The sequence below is a fragment of the Nycticebus coucang genome, chromosome 3 (assembly GCF_027406575.1).
Source record: "Nycticebus coucang isolate mNycCou1 chromosome 3, mNycCou1.pri, whole genome shotgun sequence".
Taxonomy (NCBI): domain Eukaryota; kingdom Metazoa; phylum Chordata; class Mammalia; order Primates; family Lorisidae; genus Nycticebus; species Nycticebus coucang.
In genome coordinates, this window is record NC_069782.1 from 26,791,060 (window position 1) to 26,807,675 (window position 16,616).

A 16,616-nucleotide genomic window follows, 5' to 3' on the forward strand; every position below is an offset into this window, starting at 1 on the left:
ATTAATTCTACAATACTGTAAAGGAGGAATGTAATATATTTTGAGCAATGTTAATACAAGTACATGGTAGTATCCTAATGTAACTACATTTTAAGCAAAATCTCATTTGAATGTTACCTTTCTATTTGTTTTTCAAAAACTACTTGATAGTCTGTTACAAGGATGTATTACTTTATATATATCTTTTAAAGAAATATTTTAAATTGCACGTTAGATCTTAAATTTTCCATTGAACTGTATAATCTTTCATGAAATTAATAAGAAATTAATACAATTCATCAATTATTACATGATTAAAGGTATATTTCTAAAATTCACAGAGCCCACTGCATTATTTTCATTGCTGCATAACAAATTACCACATATTTAGTGGCTTAAAACAACATACGGTTATCATCTGAGTAGTGCAGGCATGCCCTAGCTGGGACTATTATGAAAGATTTGGCCAATACAGAGTTCTCTCATGGAAACTTAACTGTGGGGAAGGGTTTGCTTCCAGGCTCATTCAGGTTGTTGACATAATTCATTTCCTTGCATTTGCAAGACCAAGAAATTTGGCTTTTTACTGGCTTTTGGCTAAAGGTCATCCTCAGCTCCTTGCCATTTGGCCCTCCCAACATGTCTGCTTACTTCTTCAAAGCCGGCATGGGAAAAGTCTCTAGATTGGCGCCAGTCTGCTAGCAAGATGGAGGCTTATACATATACCATAATCATGGGAGTGACATATTCTCTTAGTCAGAAGCAAGTCAGAGATCCTATCCATACTCAAGGGAAGAAAACTGTGTAACAGTGTGCCTCTGTAAGGCAAAGACCGTGGGAGGCCACTGTAAGACTGTGCCTACCACGGCACTAGCAAGGCAAATCCTAAACTGGGCTTTTTAAATTTTTTTTTTTTTTTTTTTTTTGTAGAGACAGAGTCTCACTGTACCGCCCTTGGTAGAGTGCCGTGGCGTCACACGGCTCACAGCAACCTCTAAGTCTTGGGCTTACGTGATTCTCTTGCCTCAGCTTCCCGAGCAGCTGGGACTACAGGCGCCCGCCACAACGCCCGGCTATTTTTTGGTTGCAGTTTGGCCGGGGCTGGGTTTGAACCCGCCACCCTCGGTATATGGGGCCGGCGCCCTACTCACTGAGCCACAGGCACCGCCCTTAAATTTTTTTTTTAATGTCTCTACTGTTCCTACATTTAGAAGAACAACAAAAAAAAAAAAAAAAAAAAGAAGAACAACAAAAATGAAAAACCATGAATGCCTTTTTTTGTTTTTTTTTCTGAGACATGGTCATTCTCTTTCACCCAGTCTATAGTGCAGTGGCATAATCATAGCTCACTGCAGCTCAAACTCATAGGCTCAAGCATTCCTCCTGCCTTAGCCTTCTAAGTAGCTGGGACTACAGGCACTTGCCACCATGCTAGGCCAGTTTTTTTTGTTTTTGTTTTTTTTTTTTTTTTAGTAGAAATGAGCTCTTGCTATGTTGGTCAGGCTGGTCTGGAACTCCTGAACTTCAGCAATCCTCCCAGAGTGCTAGGATTACAGGTATGAGCTACTGTATCCAGCAGTAGAGTTTTCTATTTACTATTCTGTTAATAGAGTTTTTAGAAGTCCAAACAAATTATTTCAGGAACAGAATTAAAGGTATTTCCCTAATACCCCAAAATATGAAGAGCAATTAACAACTTATACAGTCCCTAAATTACAGCTTTAGAAAAGTGACTTATAATAGCCGGGCGTTGTGGAGGGTGCCTGTAGTCCCAGCTACTCGGGAGGCTGAGGCAAGAGAATCGCTTAAGCCCAGGAGTTGGAGGTTGCTGTGAGCTGTGTGAGGCCACGGCACTCTACCGAGGGCCATAAAGTGAGACTCTGTCTCTACAAAAAAAAAAAGTGACTTAGGCTTTTGAGGTTAATTTTTATCCCTTGCCAACCGAGAAAACACAGATGAATTCACAAAGAAACATTACACAAACGCATGCTGGTTAAACCAGCTACAATTCTAGAACATCCTCTAAAAGGGTGTGTTTTTTTAATGCTCACATTAATAGCAGTATTCAGATTATAAGGTACAACACTTTTTGTTTTTTGAGACAGAGTTTCACTTTCTTGTCCCCAGTAGAGTGCCATGGTGTCACAGCAACCTCAAACTCTTGGGCTCAAGTGATTCTCTTGCCTCAGCCTCCCAAGTAGCTGGGACTACAGGCGTTCGTCACAATGCCCAGCAATTTTTTTTTTTTTTTAGAGACAGGGTGTTACTCTTTTTTTTTTTTTTGTTGAGACAGGGTCCCACCCTATGCCCCTGAGCAGAGTGCAGTGGGCGTGGTAGCTCACCACAACCTCAGACTCGGGCTGCGGGCACCCCGCTGCCTCAGCCTCCGGAAGCCGCTGGGATTACAGGCGCTCGCCGCGGCGCCCGGCTGGGTTTTTCCATTTTTATCACTAGTCAGGGTCTCACTGTCACTCAGGCGAGTCTCGAACTCCTGAGCTCAAGCGATTCTCCCTCCTCAGCCTCCCACAGTGCTGGGATTACAGGCGTGAGCCACCGCGCCCGGCCAGGGTGTTACTCTTGCTCAGGCTGGTCTCGAACTCATGAGCTCAAGTGATCCACCCGCCTCGGCCTCCTGGAGTGCTGGGATTATAGACATGAGCCACCATGTCTGGCCTACAGTAGCAGACTTTAAAAATATAGATTTCATCCTGAAACATGATGTTGTTATAGTTATTATTTTCAGTGCCTAATGATTATAAGCAATTTTGTGGTTATTATAATTTGTCTGAAAAACATTAAACTTTGTATGGTGCTTTCTTACTTAGGTATCAGCAAACACTGAAGATTCTTCTATGAGTGGCTACTTGTACAGATCAAAGGGCAATAAAAAACCTTGGAAACACTTATGGTTTGTCATAAAAAATAAAGTCCTATATACATACGCTGCAAGTGAGGTAAGATCCGAAATCTTTTTTTTTTTTTTTTAATTTTTTTCTTTTGTTTTTTGTTTATTAAGATCCGAAATCTTAAGATGAGTAATTCTGGAGTCTTATTTGATAATGCCATTTAAAATAATTACAATATTATAAAATCCATTTGTTTTGTGTGGGATTTTTGTTTTGCTTTGGAGTGAGAGGTGTTGCTGTTATTTTTAACATGAACAATATTCTTGCTTTGTACCTGGAGAGCTCTTACTCAAATGTATTAGGTATTTTTCCATATTATTAAAATGCAAGGATTTTTGTTATCACATGACTACTGACTACTTCACTAGAGGCAAAGCTGCTTTTCTTTTCCGCCATGCCCTCTTGAGAGAGCCCCTCCTTTACTGTCTTCCCCAGATTGTAATGAATCAGTATCAGCAATGATAAGATAGGCTTGGGGTTGTTGAGGGAGAGGTGGCTGGAGGTTGTTAACAAAATTACAAAAGAGATATAATTGGGGGTGTTATGAACAATTTCTAGCTTTTTACTATTTCTTTTTCTCTTATCTGATCATCCTATGTTCCAACATCCTATGAAACCATTGCCCTAGGGTGTAGGCCTGATCTTAGTGGGATCTGGGTAAATCACTTAGCTTTCTGAGCTGTTTTCTGCATCCATAAAATGAAAGTCATATAATCCCCAATCTTCTTTGGTTGTCCTGAATAATAATGTGAAATTCAATGGATATGGGGGTGGCGCCTGTGGCTCAGTGGGTAGGGCGCCGGCCCCATATACCAAGGGTGGCGGGTTCAAAACCTGGCCCCGGCTGAACTGCAACCAAAAAAAAAAAAGAAATTCAATGGATATGAACATGCCAGAAACTGGTTCAGGGTAAGTGAGGTGGGGTGGCTCAATAAATATTATTGAATAAATGAAAACTGAAAAAGCTGCTGTGTGTGTAAATGAATTTATTAAATAAGTTAGAGATATTATAGATCAAGAGTTCTTAAATCTGAATTTTGTCTCAATCTGAAACCAATCTCCATTGGTATGTTTTTAAATTAGGACGTGGCAGCCTTGGAGAGTCAACCTTTACTAGGATTTACTGTTACCCAAGTCAAAGATGAGAACTCAGAGTCTAAAGTATTTCAGTTACTGCACAAAAACATGTTGTTTTATGTATTCAAAGCAGATGATGCTCACTCAGCTCAAAAGTAAGTAATTTAGCCATATGTTTCTTTCACTTATGAGATTTCAAGTTGTTACTTTAAAGGACTGACTTAAAATGACCTACAATAAGGCATGAGGACAACCCAGAATTTAAATCAGAGATAGAAAGACATTTCACATTATTCAGAAGCCTTAGAATTTTTTAAAAGACAAGGCAAGAGTATGTGAAATATTTTCAGGAGGCAGAGAGGAGGAGAAGAAAATGGGTAGTTTCCCGTCTGCACGTGACTTCAGAGAAAGCAGCATGAGACTGCTCTGCTGAAAGGAAGGGAAGCTGAGGCATTTGACCCTCTCCTTCAGGGAGGGTAAGAATCTTCCCTTGAAACATTCCAGGACTTTGGCTAGCCAGTGATTGGATTGTGCCATGGAACAGCAGGAGTTTAAACAGCTGCTTGCTAACTTACTTCTTTGAAAAAGGTCAAACACATTAAGAGGCTCTCATGCTGTTCCCAGCAACTGAATAGAAAGAAATAGATATGATTAGATGGTACAGGCTGAAACAGTCTCTTCAAAATTCCAACAAGAATCTTTATGTAGATGTTTAGAGTTTGGTTAACATAGAGATGCCTATCTCTGAACTCCAGGTCCCTTCTGAACAAAATAGTTCAGTTCACCTCTCTCTGATTTGATTTTTACTTTAGCCTCACAAAATATACATTTTTTCCCTTCATTAAATGGTGTTCATCTTTCCCAGTGGGCTTAAAAGTGCATGAAGATTAAAAAAACAAAAAAAGTGCTTTGAATAAGCAAGATTTCTTGTTTCTTAAGGCAGCTAGAATTGACCTTGTCAGAATTGCATGGGTTCCTAAATACCAAGCAGGGACAATGTCATAAACAAACAGCCTTTAAAACCTTTTTAAAAATTTTTTTATTTTTCTTTCTTTCTTTCTTTCTTCTTCTTCTTCTTCTTCTTCTTTTTTTTTTTTTTTTGCCATTGTTGTTATTGTTGAGATAGGCTGTCACTTTATTACCCAGGCTGCAATATAGTGGTGTGATTGATCATAGTGCAGCCTTGAACGCCTGGCCTTAAGCAGTGCTCCCCACCTTGGCATCCCAGAGAGCCAGCACCCCCAGCCTAAAGAATATGTTTTAATTATGTCCGTTTGGCCAGGCACGGTGGCTCACACCTGTAATCCTAGCATTCTGGGAAGCCAGGGGAAGTGATCTCCTGAGCTCAGGAGTTCAAAACTAGTCAGAGCAAGAGCCAGACCTAGGTGTTGTGGCTGGTACCTATAGTCTGATAGCATATTAAAATGTGTTAATTTTACTGGAAAATTTGGGGGCTTTTTAAAAGCCTTTCTATTATGATGTAACTTACAAGCTATTTATGTTCAAAATTTAAATTTTTGGCCTCTTTGCCTTTTCTTTGTCATGACAGTGGGGGCCCATTTGCTGTCTATGGCGAATATCTTTTTTTTTTTTTTTTTTTTTGAGACAGAGTCTCAAGCTGTCGCCCTGGGTAGAGTGCTGTGGTGTCATAGCAACTTTCAACTCTTGGGCTCAAGTGGTCCTCTTACCTCAGTTTTTTTCTATTTTTAGTAGAGAAGAGGTCTCGCTTTTGTTCAGACTGGTCTCAAACTCATGAGCTTAAGCAATCCACCTGCCTTGGCCTCCCAGATTACTAGGATTACAGGCATGAACCACCCCACCACCCCCCACCCCCGGCAGGCAAATGTATCTTGGGTCTATAAGCCTATAGCTTGCTCTTGCTCTGTAAAGGTATCTTTCTCTTTCTCAGTAAATTTTGTTTTATGCTTGCCTCAAAAAAAAAAAAAAAAGTAGGCTTGGTGCCTGTTAGCACATTGGTTAAGACCCCGGCCACATGCACTGAGGCTGGCCGGTTTAAACCCAGCCAGAGTCTGATAGACAACAACGACAACTGCAACAAAAAACTAGCCAGGCATTGTTGCGGGCGCCTATAGTCCCAGCTAGTCAGCAGGCTGAGGCAAGAGAATTGCTTAAGCCCAAGAGTTTGAGGTTGCTGTGAGCTGTGATGCCACAGCACTCTACCCAGGGTGACATAGTAGGACTCTGTCTAAAAAAAAAAAAAAGGTAAATTGTTGATAATTGTGTCCTTGAAATTTGAGTTAAATCTGTTAAAGGTTGCTTTTTTTTTTTCCTGCAGTTTTTGGCCGAGGCTGGGTTTGAACCCTCCACCTTAGGCATATGGGGCCAGTGCCCTACTCCTTTGAGCCACAGGCACTGCCCAAGACTGCTTTCTTATTAATTAAGTTTGTTCGTACTTCCCTGGACTCTCCATAAAGCAGCAGTTCTCAACCTATGGGTCATGACCCCTTTGTAACAATGAAAATACATTGATGTAACTTATAAGCTATTTATGTTCAAAATTGTGGCATTAGGAAGGTTGAGAACCACTGCTAAAATATTACTGTAAGAAGTGATAATTGCCACCTGGCTTGTTGTACCCTCAATGAATCCCCAACAATAAAAAAAAAAAAAGAAAAAAAATGATAATTGCCATAAGAAAAGGGAAGAACAATTCAGAAGCATTTACACTCCAAGTGTCTTTTGAATAATTACAGCTGTGTATGTTATCAAATAAAACTTTATTTTGAGACAAAGGCATTTTGGAAAGACTTATATGGAACTTTGAGAAGCTTTTATATTGCGTACAAAATGTTGATTAACTGGGAGTAGATTCATTCCTAGAGTCCCTTTAATTGAAAATATTGAAACAGATCTGAATTAGAGGACAACAGATCTGGTTGACAGAGTTTAGGCAGGAGGAGACAGGGACATAGTGTTTCTTTTCTTTTTTTTTTTTTGAGACAAAGTCTCGCTATGTCATCCTCAGTGCTATGGCATCACAGCTCATAGCAACCTCAAACTCTTGGGCTTAAGAGATTTTCTTGCCTCAGCCTCCCCAAGTAGCTAGGACTACAGGTGCCCACCACAATGCTATTTGGGGGTTATAGTTGTCATTGTTGTTTGGCAGGCCTGGGCTGGATTCAAACCTATCAGCTCCAGTGTATGTGGCTGGTGCCCTAGCCACTGAGCCACAGGCGTCAAGCCAGGACATAGTGTTTCTTTTTTTTTTTTTTTTTTGTGGTTTTTGCCCGGGGCTGGGTTTGAACCCACCACCTCCGTCATATGGGACCGGCACCCTACTCCTTGAGCCACAGGCGCCGCCGGGGACATAGTGTTTCTAAAAGCACAGAGTTGGGCCAGGTGCGGAGGCTCATGCCTGTAACCCCAGTACTCTAAGAGGCCGTAGCAGGTGAATTGCTAGAGCTCAGGAGTTTGAGACCAGCCTGAGCAAGAACGAGACCCCCATCTGTAAAAACTAGCTGGGCATTATGGAAGGTGTCTGTAGTCCCAGCTACTTGGGAGGTTGAGGCAAGACAATCACTTGAGCCCGAGAGGTAAAGGTTGCTGTAAGCTATGACACCATGGCACTCTACCCAGGGCAATAAAGTGAGACTCTGTCTCAAAAAAATAAATAAAAATTAAAAAAATAAATAAAAGCACAGAGTCAGAATATCACATAAAAGAGAAAAGGGGTTGTAAAATGCTTTGGCCATTGACAGGACTTTATAGAACTTTTTCATATGAAATGGTCCCTTCTTCATGCCTCATAGACATAAGAAGCTTACTTTTCCAGGCCAGATTTTGTACCACATTACCAAGTAAAGGATAGTTCAATGTATGCAGAGTTCCAGTTTTCTATAGGAATGGTCATATGTTGTTAGGGTAATCGGATCCACAGAGCCAACCATTATATATGTCATGTTCATGTATAACAAATGATGGATTTTACAAATCTAACAAATTTCTGTTATAAATAGGTGGATAGAAGCATTTCAGGAAGGCACAATATTGTAGCAGTATTGGTTTCGTCTCTTCCATGGTTCCAAAGAGGTAGAAGTTCATCAAAATGGAGAAAATGCAATTTAAAAGTTTATAAAAGTGGACACTGCCAAGATAAATTCAAGCAAACTCTTCATCAGATACAAGAAATTATTTTATTTGGTATAAGTAGTTTTTTTGAAAATGTTTTTTCATGTATGTTATTTATTAAGATTTTTGATGTTTACTTAATGGTCAGAATTATTTCTGAGACTCACACTGAATTCTAAAGTATTGTTTCTTTAGAGACCAGAAAACTTACCTGAATACTGTATAAACTCTCTGTGACACAACCCACACTGTTCTCTCTACCTGATATTGTGACATTCTTATCTTACTAATGGTAAATCTTCCTAAGTTAAAAACACAACAAGGCATAAATTTCCATGTAGTGCTTGATTTAGGAATTATTATTATAAAATGCTGATGAAAAAATGCATGACTTTGAATAGATAAAAAGTAAATTTTTGTATCTTTTAATGGAAAAATATATGGCCAGCTTCTACCTCAGAAACTGTGAATGAAATTTCAGTATATTATCAGAAATAATTTAGTATTTTCTACTGTTACTGTACCTCTTTCGGTATGAGTTAATATTACATCATGAGAATTACAGCAAAGGGATAGAATCTGAGTGTGTTTTTAACTGTAGGTAGAAATGAGGCTGTTTTCATTTGCAGAGGAAGACACGTAATCGATTCTATAGGCTTTGCATTAAGTCCAATCTTTTTTGTTTTTTTGGTTTTTTGGGGGGGGTTTTGCAGTTTTTGGCCGGAGCTGGGTTTGAACCCGCTACCTCCGGCATATGGGGCTGGCGCCCTACTCCTTTGAGCCACAGGCGCCTTTTTAAAAGCCTCAGGTTTAACACAAACATAAATGTATTATTTTTTAAAATAGCAAAATATAGCAAGCATTGTATTACATAATATCCCCTGCTATCTAAGAGTTCTGAGCCAAAGGCAACAGTGGTATTTGTATCTAAATAGAATGCCCTTATTTCCTGTAACATTGTGCTTTACAAAATTAACTGGAATTACCATGTAAGAAAAGCACAAATTCTAAGGCAGTAATAACTGAAATTGTATAGTATTTGTTTTCAAAAGGTCTTTTTATTCTACTTTGTGACATGGTCTCCCTGGCGATTTAAATAAAATTTTCTTTCTTTAACCAGGTGTCGGTGCACCTCACTAGGAAAGCTTTCTTTTCATAATTTTGGTGCACTTACTGTTTAACATATGAACTACCTTGTCTGTAAAAATGTTGATTAGGAAAAAAATGAAATTAACACTGTGATTAAAGTCATTCCTGATATTCATAATAGGCATTTTATTGACTGAGTTTAAACTATAAATTTTCTTTTTTTTTTTTTTTTTTAATTTTTTGAGACACTCTCATTCCGTTGCCCTGGTTAGAGTGCTATGGCATCATTGCTCACAGCAACCCTCAACTCTTGGGCTTGAGCTGTCCTCTTGCCTCAGCTTTAAGTAGCTAAGATAACAGGCGTGCACCACTATGCCTGGCTAGATTTTCTATTTTTATTAAAGACGGGGTCTCCCCCTTGATCAGGCTTATCTCAAACTCATAAATTCAAGCAATCCATTCCCCTTAGCCTCCCAGAGTATGTAAATTATCTTAAAAGGCAAGGTCATGCATAGAATAATTCATTAAAGGGTATAAGAATTTCACTTTCCCAATTCAGTGTGATACTTCTGGCAGCCAGGAGAATTCTAAGTGCCTTTCTGGGCCTTTTGAATGCTATTTGCTGCAGCGTCAGAGTTGCTGCTAGATCCAGAATTGGCTGCTGTGGGTTTTTTCTGGCTATTTTTTGCTATGAAGTCATTTTAAACCCTGTTACAACTTCATACACAAACCTAAAATGCCATCTCCCAAGTCTTTCTGTCATAGCAGGTTAACTAATATTTCTTTGCAGCTCACTTATTTCTCTCTCTTTTTTTTTTTTTTTTGAGACAGAGTCTAACTTTGTTGCCCACTGTAGACTGCTATAGCATCATAGCTCATAGCAACCTCAAACTCTGGGGCTCAAGCGATTCTTCTGCCTCAGCCTCCCAAGTAGTTGGAACTACAGGTACCCACCACAATAGCCAGCTATTTTTAGAGACGGGGGTCTCACTTTAGCTCAGGCTGGTCTTGAACTCGTGAGCTTAGTCAGTATACCCGCCCCCACCTCCCAGAGTGCTAGGATTACGGGTGTGAGGCACTGTGCCTGGCTTTAGTAGCTCACTTATTTTAATCAAAATTCTTCTATAAATATGTCTTCCATGTTAAAGTTTCTGCACAATTTTTAGTGTATCCTTTTTGGAGACCAGGATCTTATGTTCTAACATTTTTCCTTCTCCTGCATTAAGTCTGCCATTTAGCAAGACAAATTATTGGAGGGTTCCTCCCCCTCCTCTTGAGCTCTCAGCCTTCTAACTACAAAGTTTGGCTTAAGCTTTGGAATCTAAAGAAAAAAAATCAGCTAGGCTATTCTATCTTTGAAGACCTAACTGAATCAAGAACCAGTTCCAGGGCGGCGCCTGTGGCTCAGTCGGTAAGGCGCTAGCCCCATATACCGAGGGTGGCAGGTTCAAACCTGACCCAGGCTGAACTGCAACCAAAAAAAAAAAAAAATAGCCGGGCATTGTGGCGGGCGCCTGTAGTCCCAGCTACTCGGGAGGCTGAGGCAAGAGAATCGCTTAAGCCCAGGAGTTGGAGGTTGCTGTGAACTGTGTGATGCCATGACACTCTACCGAGGGCCATAAAGTGAGACTCTGTCTCTACAAAAAAAAAAAAAAAAAGAACCAGTTCCAAATCTAAACAGAGAGAGAAGAAACTGGGCACAAACTTATACACATAGTATCTATCCTTAATTACACATAAAACTCATGTATGATTGTATTAACTATTGGATGATATAAAATATAGCCTTTGAGCAGGCTATCAGATCACCTTCCCCTCATAAAGATATTTGAAATGTGGAATAGTATTATATTCCCTTTCCCCTTTATCAATCTTACATAATTTAATAAAACCAATCCATTGTTATATATGTAATGTGGCTCTTTGGGTGTCACCCAGAAACCTAATTATATACAATTTGTTGTTAAGCTACTTTAAAAAATATTTCTTGATTGCTAACGGTTTAGAGGAAAAAATGATTAGGTGCAATGTGTAAACAAGGAGAAAGTGTAAAGAGTATTTTTTTAATTTATAAAGAAAAGAAATTTATTTCTTACAGTATGGAGGCTGATAAATCCGTTGTCAAAGGGCCACATCTGGTGAGGGCCTTCTTGTTGGCTGAGACTCTGAAGAGTCCCTAGGCCCTTCAGGCTCTCAGGGGGCCAGAGGGCTGAGCATGCTACTGCAGGTCTCTATGACGAGTTTCTGGATCCCAGGAATACGATATTACACAGATACATGTGCTTCCATCAAAATCTTTTTTAGGTATCTCCTTTTATTCATAAGGAGGGGAGAGAATGGTATTTATAAAGCTAAGCTGTTAGGATGTTGAAAATAGCCTGAGCAAGATGAGAATAACTAGGGGAAGGCTGGAATTCTCAGCAAGTGTCGGCAACTAGTGCTGCTCCTTTATCTGTGGCAGCTGTAAATATAAGGACCCACTAGAGTCTTAAGAAAATGAGAATGGCTATCTTGGGCATGATCCATGTGTGTGAACCTCCTTCCAAGTCTTTTCCCCTGTTCTCTAATATACCCAGCATCCCCCTATTCTTTGGCTGCCCAAGATGCTTGATTCTTTGTTTAATAGCATGTCTTTAAATGAGCTTATCAGAACAACCCTTGATTTGCATTAAAGCTGTAATGGTACAATAAAGTGAAGAAGAAAATTTTAAAGTATAGCTCTGTTAGCCAAATGTATATTTTATGTTTGGTTGGTAGGATATATCTGGAAATGAGGAAACCCTCCTATGTGGTAGTTTAGTTAAAAGGTAAATGTTATAGCATATGTTGGTATGGCTTGGAGTGCACTTCCATTGTGCTCAGCTTTTGAAAAGTTTGTGATCCACTGTAATCAGTCAAATGCGGTCACTGGGAATTCCAGATAGGTGTATTGTGGTTCTCTTATCGTACTGTGCACTCCTTGAAGGAAGCTACTGTATCTAATATATGAGTTTCTTCCAGAGTTTCTACTCTAGGTCTTTTGTTAAAAGACAGGGTCTTGCTTTGTTGGTCAAGCTGGACTCGGATGCCTGGGCTCAAGGATCCTCCTGTCCCAGCCTTCCAAGTAGCTGGGACTACAGTGGGAATGTATCACCAGACTGGGCTCCCTGGGTCTTTTAAGAAAAAATATTTGTTCAGTTGAATAAAGAAAGTGAGGACAGGATTCTTATCTTCTACAATGCAAACACAGCCCCCAAATGCCCACTTGTGTAAGTCAGACCTCAGACCTCTGTCCACTATCCTGCAAGGCCACACTTGAAGCTACCTGTTAAATATCCGCGTGAGTCCTCAAGCACTTAAAACTTCACATGACTGGGCGGCCCCTGTGGCTCAGTGAGTAGGGTGCTGGCCCCATATGCCGAGGGTGGCAGGTTCAAACCCAGCCCCGGCCAAACTGCAACAAAAAAATAGCCGGGCATTGCGGCGGGCACCTGTAGTCCCAGCTACTCGGGAGGCTGAGGCAAGAGAATCACGTAAGCCCAAGAGCTGGAGGTTGCCGTGAGCCGTGTGACGCCATGGCACTCTACCGAGGGCAGTAAAGTGAGACTCTGTCTCTACAAAAAAAAAAAAAAACTTCACATGACTAAAGTACATTCACTTTCTTTCCTTTCAAATCTGTTTATTTTATTTATTTATTTTTTTTTTCTGAGACAGAATCTCTCTTTGTCGCCCTTGGTAGAGTCCTGTGGCGTCACAGTCCACAGCAACCAGCAATACCTGGGCTCAGATGATTCTCTTACCTCACCTCCCAAGTAGCTGGGACTACAGGTGCCCGCCACAATGCCCAGCTATTTTTAGAGACGAGGTCTCCCTCTGGCTCAAACCTGTAAGCTCAGGCAATCTACCCACCTCAGCCTCCCAAATGCTGGGGTTACAGGCATTAGCCACCACACCTGGCCTTCAAATCTTTTTTTTTTTTCCTTCTGTAATGGAAAGACACCATTCAAGTTTCCAGAATCTGGCTTCAGGTCTCAACAAGACTCTGCAACTGCCCTGTGTCCTTTACATCCTCATTGTCCTGCTGTTATTGCACAGGCCCTGGCTCCACTCCTTGTTACCTGTTCCCAGGATTGCCATAACTTAGTATGATTTCAATGCCTTCTTTGTGCGGTTCCATTTTAAACACTGCCAAGCAGTGTTTCAAAAGCATAGTTCTAATTTAGTTTCATCTCTGCTTTTATAACCCTCAGTGGCTTCCCACTGCTTGGCATGGAATAATTCCTTAGGTATCATCAGCTAACTCAGACGCCACCTTTCTCTGTTCAGTTTCCTTTCTCAGTCTCTTCACTCTCTCTTCCTCCCAACCTCCGTCTTTGCCTATTTATCCAGGACTTCTCTGAGACAGCTGATGCTACTTCTCTTCTGTATTTGTTTTTTTTTTTTGAGACAGATTCTCCTATGTCGCCCTTGGTAGAGTGCCGTGGTGTCACAGCTCACAGCAACCTCAAACTCCAAACTCTTGGGCTCAAGCGATTCTCTTGCCTCAGCTTCCCAAGTAGCTGGGACTACAGGTGCCCACCACAACGCCCGGCTATTTTTTTGTTGCAGCTGTTTAGCTGGCCCGGGTCAGGTTCAAACCCACCACCCTCGGTGTATGTGGCTGGCGCCATAACCACTGTGCTACGGGTGCCGAGCCTTTCTTCTGTATTTCTATAGACTAAATCCAGTAGCTTCTTCCTCTGTGCTCCTATAGCCTTTAGTTCATCAGCTTATGTGGTGCTTAGCACATTCTGCCCTTGAAAATAACTTACGTTTTTCATTTGAGATTCCCCACAGCATCTGGCAGGGTGCCTTGCATGCATTCTGTATTTACTGAATTAAATTCCTTCTCATCCAGCCCTTCTGCTTTTTTGTTGTTGTTGTTGTTGTTGTTGTTGTTTTTCCAAAGTGCCTCTAATACACTTAACATTCTGGAACCTGTGCCACTTTTAAAGTCTTTTTTTTTTTTTTTTTTTTTGAGACAGAGCCTCAAGCTGTCGCCCTGGCTAGAGTACTGTGGCATCACAGCTCACAGCAATCAATGTGCTCAGGTGATTCTCCCGCCTCTGCCTCCCAAGTAGCTGGGATTACAGGCAACCCCCACAACATCTGGCTATTTTTTGTTGCAGCGTCATTGTTGTTTGGTGGCCCAGGCTGGATTCGAACCTGCCAGCTCAGGTGTATGTGGCTGGCGCCTTAGCAGCTTGAGCCACAGGTGCTGAGCCTAAAGTCTTTTTTTTTTTTTAAAGGAAAATTTTATTTATGATTTTTTCCCCTATAAGAAAAGACATAGTTTCTAGTAGGATTTTTTTTTTTTAATGATAAAAGGTAGTAGAAAAATTTCAAAACCCTAACTGTCAAAGTCCTTTTCCTTTGGGGTGGAAGAAAAGGATGAAGTGGGGGCAACCTTTTCCTTCATATGAGTTGGTCATAGCATGTAAAAACCAATCTTGAAATACTATTTTTTTAAGTGAGTTATAATGTATGTCTAGAAATGCTTTTTTTTAGAAATGCTTTTTACTTAAAGTAATAATAGTTTGTATCTAATTGTCAATATAAAGATGTAGATCCTTTATAAATAAAAAATTAGCACTGTAAATAATGTTAATATGTGTTATATTTATAAAAAATAAATTTACTATAATATCTACTACTGGTGTGATGATGTCTTTTTTTTTTTTGAGACAGAGCCTCAAGCTGTCGCCCTGGGTAGAATGCTGTGGCATCACAGCTCACAGCAACCTCCAACTCCTGGACTCAAGCGATTCTCCTGCTTCCGCCTCCCAAGTAGCTGGGACTACAGGTGCCGTCCACAACACCCAGCTATTTTTTTGGTTGCAGCTGTCATTTTTGTTTGGTGGGCCCAGGCTAGATTAGAACCCACCAGCTCAGGTGTATGTACCTGGCGCCTTAGCCGCTTGAGCCACATGCACCGAGCCAATGATGTCTTTTGGATTATACCTTTTTTGAGTTGTCACATTTTTTATTTTTCATTATTTATGTATTTATTTGTATTTATTTTTTTAGAGACAGAATCTCACTTTGTCACCCTTGGTAGAGTGCCATGGCGTCACAGCTCACAGCAACCTCAAACTCTTGGGCTTAAGCAATTCTCTTGCCTCAGCCTCCCAGTAGCTGGGACTATAGGTGCCTGCCACAACACCTGGCTATTGAGTCACATTTTAAACATGAACTTCACTGGCCTCTTTTCCTGAAGTAAAGGAAACTCTTCTACAGATGTTCCTAAAATGGCTTCTACTTCCAAGTTTTAACAAATCAATTTATTGTGTCTTAAGTGAATTAACTGGAGGATAAGGGGTAAGCACAGGCATCACTATTGGCATGCATATTCTGCACCAAGGACGGAGAACAGGTGTCAGACTGCCTCCTTCTATTGGCTCTATAGTGTATAGTCATGCATAATGATGTTTCTTTTTTTTTTTTTTTGTAGAGACAGAGTTTCACTTTATTGCCCTCAGTAGAGTGCCGTGGTGTCACACAGCTCACAGCAACCTCCAACTCCTGGGCTTAGGCAATTCTCCTGCCTCAGCCTCCCGAGTAGCTGGGACTATAGGCACCCGCCACAACACCCGGCTATTTTTTGGTTGCAGTTTGGCCGGGGCTGGGCTTGAACCCGCCACCCTCGGTATATGGGGCCGGCGCCCTGCTCACTGAGCCACAGGCACCGCCCGCATAATGATGTTTCAGTCAATGACAGACCACACACACAACCATGGTCCCATAAATTTATAATACCATATTTTTACTGCACGTTTTCTATGTTTAGATACACAAATACTTAGCATTGTGTTACTGAAAGCATATATAATGAGAATAAGATGGAGTCTGACAGGCTAGGGCAGACATGACAGTCTGATCAGTTTAGGTCCTGCCTGACCTTTACCGCATCTCCCATTACTGTTTTGTCATTTTAGCTCCCACCATAAAGATGCCTATTGTAAGTAGTTTAAATAGATTAATGTAAGAGTTTAACTTTTAAATTTGAATTTTGTTTTGGGTGATAAATTGTGCTGATTGTTTACTATGGGTCAAGGGTTCTACCCATTATTGTTTAAAATAAGGGTTGACATGGTCTTCACTTTGAACTTAAAATGTATAAAACTATAATTTTGGAAATGGAAGAACAGAACAGTCTTGGAGAGACTACTCTCAGTGTTCTCCAGAATCCCGGCCTTCTGACAAAGTTTGGTGGACCTATTCCTGTCTGCATATTGGCTGACAGTGACAGACAATTGGACCCTCTTTGTCCTATAACATTACAGTTGCCTGTTAGTATTCAGTACAGCACCATGCCTCACAGGTTTACCCAAGGTTTTTAGCCTAGAAGCAGTAGGCTGCACCAAACAGCCTAGGTGTGTCATAGGCTATACCATCCAGGTTTGTGTCAGTACACTCTGATGTGATGAAATCACCTAATGAATTTCCCAGAACATATCC

General features: G+C 40.7%; 1 protein-coding gene across 2 annotated transcripts in view; it reads left to right on the top strand.

Moving 5' to 3' along the window:
• FGD6 (FYVE, RhoGEF and PH domain containing 6) overlaps positions 1–14,773 on the top strand; it is a 151,834-nt gene extending 137,061 nt beyond the window's left edge. For both annotated transcript variants that reach the window (XM_053585574.1, XM_053585575.1), the window contains exons 19-21: positions 2,805–2,933; positions 3,969–4,117; positions 7,940–14,773. In XM_053585574.1, coding sequence (XP_053441549.1) covers positions 2,805–2,933; positions 3,969–4,117; positions 7,940–7,976 — 315 coding nt within the window. In that variant the 3' untranslated portion in view covers positions 7,977–14,773. The remainder of the gene's footprint in view (positions 1–2,804; positions 2,934–3,968; positions 4,118–7,939) is intronic.
• The last annotated feature ends 1,843 nt before the right edge of the window (positions 14,774–16,616 follow it).